A 7,153-nucleotide genomic window follows, 5' to 3' on the forward strand; every position below is an offset into this window, starting at 1 on the left:
CCTCTGGGGCCAGCCCAGGGGCTCCTCTGTCAGGACGAAAGTGGGCCTCCTTCCACCCTGTCCCCACAGGGAAGAGGTTGGTGTGATTGTGAGAGTTTTATTTTATTTTTTGAGACAGAGTCCCCTCTGTCACCCAGGCTGGAGCGCAGTGATGTGATCTCGGCTCACTGCGACCTCCACCTCCCAGGTTCAAGCGATTCTCTTGCCTCAGCCACCCAAGTAGCTGGATTACAGACACCTGCCACCATGCCCAGCTAATTTTTGTATTTTTAGTAGAGACGGGGTTTCAACATATTGGCCAGGCCGGTCTTGAACTGCTGACCTCAAATGATCCATCGGCCTCAGCCTCCCAAAGTGCTGGGATTACAGGCATGAGCCACCGCACCTGGCCCTATTGCAAGAGTTTTAAACATCAGAGGTCGATTCTGTCACAGTCCTGGAGCCCAGAAGTCCAAAGTCAAAATGCTGACAGGGTACCCGTCTGAAAATCCTATTCCCAAAGAAGGTCACATTCACAACTTGCAGGGTGGACATGAGTTTCCAGGGGACCCGTCCCCGGACATGAGTTTCCAGGGGACCCGATTCAACCTGGCACAGAGGGTCCCTAGACATGAGTTACCAGGGGACCCGATTCAACCTGGCACAGACGGTCCCCGGACATGAGTTTCCAGGGGACCTGATTCAACCTGGCACAGACGGTCCCCAGACATGAGTTTCCAGGCGACCCGATTCAACCTGGCACAGACGATCCCTGGGATGCTGGCCTCACTGTGGTTTCTGGAGCCTCAGGTCCCTGGCATCTGCCCTCACCCTTTGGCAAAGTAAAGAGGTGGTCCCACCATAGTGGGCATGTGGCATGAGGATGCTGGGGTCAAAGCCCCAGTGCCACAGGATGCTGGGAGCCGGGAGGGAGGGAGGGTGAGAGGTGGGCGAGGCTGACATCCCTTTGCCATGCCTTGGGGTGGACCTGGTGTTTCCTTCCTGGACCATCCCAGCAGTGCCCCAAGAGCAGCAGGCCCAGGCTCACGTGCCCCCTGGCCACTCAGAGAGCCAGGGGAGGCCGGGATCTTCCCCAGAACACTGAGTGCACACATGGGGAAGATTTCACTGTCAGTGCTGGGCCTCCTTGGGCCAGGGCAGTCCAAACCTTCAAATGAATTGACTCTCGCATCTGCCTTAACACCCCCTGTGCCTCCCATTCCCCACAGGACAGAGTCCAGCCATGTTTCCCTTCCCTAGGGGTGGATTGGGTCGGGGAGGCAAGGGACCTCAGGTGCTCAGAACTGGCTCCCAGTAGCTCTGCTCACCAGAACACACCGTCCTCATTCACCAGCCTCCTGGGCAACTGACCGATCAGCTCTCCTCCAGCCACTCTCCTTCTGCCCCAGCTTTCTAATGTGGCTGCTCTAGGGGGACTGCCTCCTACTTCCTGGGCTCTCTGCCGGTCACTGCTCCGTTGCTCTCTCTCTGTCTGGAATGTGCCCCCCCCGCCCCCAACACACACACACTCCACCTCACTCCTCTGTCCGTGCCACTTCCTCCAGAGAGTCCGCCCTGGCCTCCCTGCCCTGCCCATGTCACCCACAGCTCTGGAATGCCTCACTCCACCTCACTGGTCCATGGGTGCCCATTGGTTCCCCTACCCCAAGGACGGTGCCTGTCCTCAGATGTACATCTGACACTGTCAAAGGACCTGGCACATAGTAGCTGCTCCAGGAATACTTATGAGTGAAAGAAGGGGCTAGATTCAGACCTACCCCATACACCTGGTGGCCTCAGTGCCTTGCACATCACATTCGTCAGTATGCACTCTGAATGCCGCCTCCCCTCCCTACCCACTCACTCAACCTCTCTGGGCCTCAGTTGCTTTGTGCATTAGTTCGTTCTCCTGCTGGTGATAAAGACATACCTGAGACTGGGTAATTTACAAAGAAGGAAGTTTAATTGACTCACAGTTCACAGTTCAGCATGACTGGGGAGGCCTCAGGAAACTTACAATCATGGCAGAAGGCACCTCTTTGCAGAGCGGCAGGAGAGAGAATGAGTGCTCAGCAAAGGGGGAAGCCCTTTATAAAACCATCGGATCTGGTGAGAACTCACTCTCATGAGAACAGCATGGGGGAAACGGACCCCATGATTCAGTTATCTCCACCTGGTCCCACCCTTGACGTGGGGATTATTACAATTCAAGGTGAGATTTGGGTGGGAACACAGGGCCAAACTATATCACTTTACATGTAAAACGGGACAGCAATGCCACCTTACAGATTTATTGTGAGAACTAAGCCAAGCAGCTAATAGTAGGCCTGACATACAGCAGGCACTAATTGCATGTGACCCCAGTGTCTGGCATACAGCAGGCGCTCAGTGCATGTGACCCCCATGTGTGTCCTTCCTTCCCCTCCTGCTGCCTCCTCTCCACTCAGTTCTCACTGTGGCTCACTCTCTCTACACCGTTGGGGAGCAAGGGAGGAGCCTCGGGGTGTCCTTGTGCGTGCCCCACTGACCTCTGCCCTCTCTCCTCCAGTCTCAGCTCTGGTCAGACCTGAGTGCCACGTCCAGCCGCGAGCTGGTGGACAGCTTCCGCTCCAGCAGCCCCGCGCCCCCCAGCCAGCAGTCCCTGTACAAGCGGGTGGCCGAGGACTTCGGGGAAGAACCCTGGTCTTTCAGGTACAGCACGTGTGGCACTGGGGTCCTTCCTGGCAACTTACCAGAGACACCAACCTAGACCGCAGGGCATCTGGGTATTGCAGGCAGCAGCTCCTGCCCTCGAAGCCCCAGAACTGGCAGGTGCTGGGGGCCAATGCTTGGGGCATGGGGACTCAGAGGGAGCAGGTGATGCAGTCTGAGCCCGCTGCTTCTTGTGCTTTGCAGCAGCTGCCTGGAGATCCCGGAGGGAGACCCGGGAGCCCCGCCGGGAGCTAAGGTGGGCAACCCACACCTGGATTATGAGCTCCTAGACACGGCAGGTGAGCTCGCCCAACCCTGAACCTCCACAGCAGTCCATCTCCCCTGGGCAGAGCAGGGAGCTGATGAGAAAGCCGGGGCCTCTCTCCAGGGAAAGGGCAGATAGAAGCAGAGCTCAGCTTCTGCCCTGGGCCTTGACCTTGGCCTCGACCTCGCACTTTGGGAAAGTCCTGCCTGCCAGCCAGCATAAGCCAAAGGCTCGCTGTGCTCTGTCTGCTGGCGTCCTTGTGTTTTTCCCTGGAGCCAGGGGAGTTGTGTTTGATCCACGCCCCACTCAGCACCCAGCCCCCTGCTCTGATCTGTAACGCTTGGGCTTCCCAGTGGTTTCAGAAGGCAGCAGGCAGGGTCGCTTAGTGGTACCAGACTGAGGCGAGGCACAGCATGACATCTACCTGCAGGGAGCATCTCTCCTGTCAGGCGCTGGCCCTAAGGCCTCGTGCTTCTCCTGTGGCTCATTTCTGTTTGTGAGTGAACCAGCCCTCTCTCCTTCCCAAGTCCATGGGCCCGTCACGAGTGGGTGCTTTAGCCTTTCCACCTCTGTGCACTGGCTGCCAGCCTTGGGCCTTGCACACAGTAGGTGCTTTGCTCCCCATTTGGAATTCACCCCATGGCCACCAGGGGGCGCAAGTGCCCTGCGCTGCCCCTATGCCTTCTGTGGGTCGCATGACCAGAAACCTTCATCTTTGGGGACTCATATACGTTTTTATTTGTAACAGTGATAAATCGAGAGAGTCCACCCAAGGCGTATCAGATGTGAGATGAGAAGAGGGGGCTTATTACTCTTTATTTTTCCTCTGTGAGGTTTCTGCCTAATGCCCTGGTTGCATGTACTTTTAGTGGAATTGACCTCAGACACATCCAGAGTACACACCTCATTTCATTGGCTTTGAATGTGATCCCAGTGGGTTTTTGCCTGTGAGCCAGGCCTAGGGAACTCTCGGGTCTCTGCTGGCCCTGGCTCTCCTGTGTGGTTCACAGAGTGAGACTTGCAGCCGTGGACCCTGGCAGGCTGCTCCCTGGCTTGGGGGCTCACAGGCTGTACAGTAAAATGCTAGAGCTTGGGAGACCCTGGGGAGCCTCTAGTCCTAGGATTGACAACTCAGAGACCTGCCACTGCCAGCTGAGAAGCAGAGGGGTCTGGGGTAAGGAGCAGGCAGCCGCTGGCCAGTGCGAGTGATTGTGGCCACACAGAAATGCAGGCCTGTGTGGAAATGCAGGGCAGCGTGGAAATGCAGGCCAGCGTGGAAATGCAGGCCCGCATGGAAATGCAGGCCAACATGGAAATGCAGGCCAGCGTGGAAGTGCCGGGTAGTACAGTAGTGCAGGTCTGGGTAGAAATGCAGGGCCATGTTTGGGAGGCCAAGGTGGGTAGATCATGAGGTCAAGAGATTGAGACCATCCTGGCCAACATGGTGAAACTGTGTCTCTACTAAAAATACAAGTCAGCTGGGCATGGTGGCACACACCTGTAGTCCCAGTTACTCAGGAGGCTGAGGCAGGAGAATCACTTAAAGCTGGGAGGTGGAGGTTGCAGTGAGCCAAGATCGTGTCACTGCACTCCAGCCTGGCAACAGAGCGAGACTCCATCTCAACAACAATAACAACAACAAAAGAAATGCAGATCCACGTAGAAAGGCAGGCCAGGGCCGGGTGCGGTGGCTCATGCCTGTAATCCCAGCACTTAGGGAGGCCAAAGCGGGTAGGTCATGAGGTCAGGAGTTCGAGACCAGCCTGGTCAACTCCCGTATCTACTAAAAATACAAAAAATTATCCGGGCATGGTGACACATGCCTCTAGTCCCAGCTACTCAGGAGGCTGAGGCAGAAGAATTGCTTGAACCCGAGAGGCAGAGGTTGCAGTGAGCCGAGATCATGCCACTGTACTCCAGCCTGGGAGACAGAGTGAGACTTTGTCTCAAAAAAGAAAGAAAGAAAGACAGGCCAGTGCAGTACAGGCCCATGCAGACATGGAGGTCAATGCAGTAATGCAGGCCAGTCCTGAAATGCAGGTCCATGCAGCAATACAGGTCAGTGCGGAAATGCAGCCCCAGGGTTACAGCAGATACTTTTTCAAGTGAAGCCAGAAATCCAGATTTTAGGTGAAACCTCCCTGTCTTTCAAATGTTGGCAACTCATTCAAATATCACAAAATAGCATGTGGTGGCCAGACCCTCCCAGTTGCAGCTCCTCACTAGTTATAGTGATTTTAGGAAAGATGAAATCAGGGTCCCAAGCACTGAGGAAGGGGTGGAGGAAGAGAAAGTTTAGCCTCAGCACAGAGGATGGAACAGGCAGGGGGAGCCTGAGGCTGAGGGAGAAGGGGCTGAGGTTACAGGACGCCCCATCAGCAGTGGGGTGACCAAGACCTGTGAGCTCTTGGCTTCCTCCCAGACCTTCCCCAGCTGGAAAGCAGCCTGCAGCCAGTCTCCCCTGGAAGGCTTGATGTCTTGGAGAGGTAAGCAGGAGGTGGGAATCCTCCGAGGCTGGCTGGGGAACCAGGGCCAAGGGGTGGCAGAGCAGAGGGTGACTGTCCTATCACCACTGGGAGGTGACAGCCTTTCCAAGCACATGGGGCCATGGAGGGGGAGGAGAATTCCAGAATACCGGGGCCAGAGGGAAGCAATGGGGAGGTGGCCTTGCCTGCTCTCCTGCTCTGGGCAGTGCACAAGCCGGTTGTCTCCCGGCCTGCAGCGGCGTCCTCATGCGGCGGAGGCCAGCACGCAGGATCCTGAGCCAGGTCACCGTGCTGGCGTTCCAGGGGGATGCATTGCTGGAGCAGATCAGCGTCGTCGGCGGGAACCTCACGGGCATCTTCATCCACCGGGTCACCCCGGGCTCGGCGGCGGACCAGATGGCCTTGCGCCCGGGAACCCAGATCGTGATGGTGAGCCACTCGAGGCCCCTCCTGTCCCCTGGGCTCCTCATGGGGGCAGCAGCAGCGGGTGGGGTGACCCAGGCAGACTTCACTTCCCCCAGACAATGCAGATCCACTCTGGGCTGAGCCCCTGCTCTTTCCTGGGCTGATGTAAAGCGTTCCGCTCATTTATAGATGAGAGTCGTGCTGTGCGGAACCCAGCACGCCACCCGTGGTGGCTGCTGCCATGCCGCGCTTCTGACCAGGGGTCTTTGCATGAGGCCCCTTGACAGGGCTGTTCTGGGTGGTCACTTTGGGTGTGTACAGTAAAATACACGTGACATAAAATTCACTATTTTAACCACTGGGGCATTTATTTTCTTTCTTTTTTTTGTTTGTTGTTTTGAAACAGGGTCTCACTCTGTCACCCAGGCTAGAGTGCTGCGGTGCGATCACAGCTCACTGCAGCCTCGACCTCCCCAGGCTCAATTGATCCTCCCACCTCAGCCTCTTAAGTAGCTGGGACCAGACCACAAGCATGCGCTACCATGTCCGGCTAATTTGGGGACATTTTCTAAAACTTTTTTTGTTGTTGTTACGAAACGCACAAAACTGCTGAGAAGATAAATGGACACAAATGTACAACCTGGCCGGGTGTGGTGGCTCATGCCTATAATCCCAGCAGAAGACTGAGGTAGGCAGATCACTTGAGGTCAGGAGTTTGAGACCAGCCTGGCCAACACGGCGAAACCCCGTCTCTACTAAAAATGCAAAAATTAGCCAGGCGTGGTGGTGGATGCCTGCATGGGCAGGGGGTGACTTTGATGTGGCCTAAAAGCAGAATTATTAAACTTTAGGAAAAAAAATACTTCTGAGCACAGTGGTGCATGCCTGTAGTCCTAGCTACTCAGATGCCTGAGCCCAGGAGATTGAGGCTGCAATGAGCTATGATTGCACCACTGCACTCGAGCCTGGGCGACAGAGCAAGGCCTTGTCTCAAAAAAAAAAAAGAAAAGAAAAAAAGGCCGGGCACAGTGGCTTAAGCCTGTAATCCCAGCACTTTGGGAGGCTGGGGCAGGCAGATCACCTGAGGTCAGGAGTTCGAGACCAGCATGGACAACATGGTGAAACCCCCTCTTTACTAAAAATACAAAAACAAAAAAACAAACAAAAAAATAGCCGGTATCTATAATCCCAGCTACTCAGGAGGCTGAGGGAGGAGAATCACTTGAACCTGGGAGGCGGAGGTTGCAGTGAGCTGAGATGGTGCCACTGCACTCCAGCCTGGGTGACAGAGTGAGACTCAGTCTCAAAAAAAAAAAAAAAAAAAGAA

At 55.5% G+C, this 7,153-nt stretch overlaps 1 protein-coding gene across 6 annotated transcripts in view; it reads left to right on the plus strand.

The window, feature by feature from the left end:
- The window catches only part of CARD14 (caspase recruitment domain family member 14), a 38,919-nt gene that overhangs the window by 21,925 nt on the left and 9,841 nt on the right, over positions 1 to 7,153 (plus strand). For all 6 annotated transcript variants that reach the window (XM_058428224.1, XM_058428223.1, XM_032176653.2 and 3 more), the window contains 4 exons: positions 2,528 to 2,670; positions 2,875 to 2,969; positions 5,358 to 5,421; positions 5,658 to 5,850. In XM_058428224.1, coding sequence (XP_058284207.1) covers positions 2,528 to 2,670; positions 2,875 to 2,969; positions 5,358 to 5,421; positions 5,658 to 5,850 — 495 coding nt within the window. The remainder of the gene's footprint in view (positions 1 to 2,527; positions 2,671 to 2,874; positions 2,970 to 5,357; positions 5,422 to 5,657; positions 5,851 to 7,153) is intronic.

The sequence above is a fragment of the Hylobates moloch genome, unplaced genomic scaffold (assembly GCF_009828535.3).
Source record: "Hylobates moloch isolate HMO894 unplaced genomic scaffold, HMol_V3 SCAFFOLD_15, whole genome shotgun sequence".
In the NCBI taxonomy this organism is placed as follows: Eukaryota; Metazoa; Chordata; class Mammalia; order Primates; family Hylobatidae; genus Hylobates; species Hylobates moloch.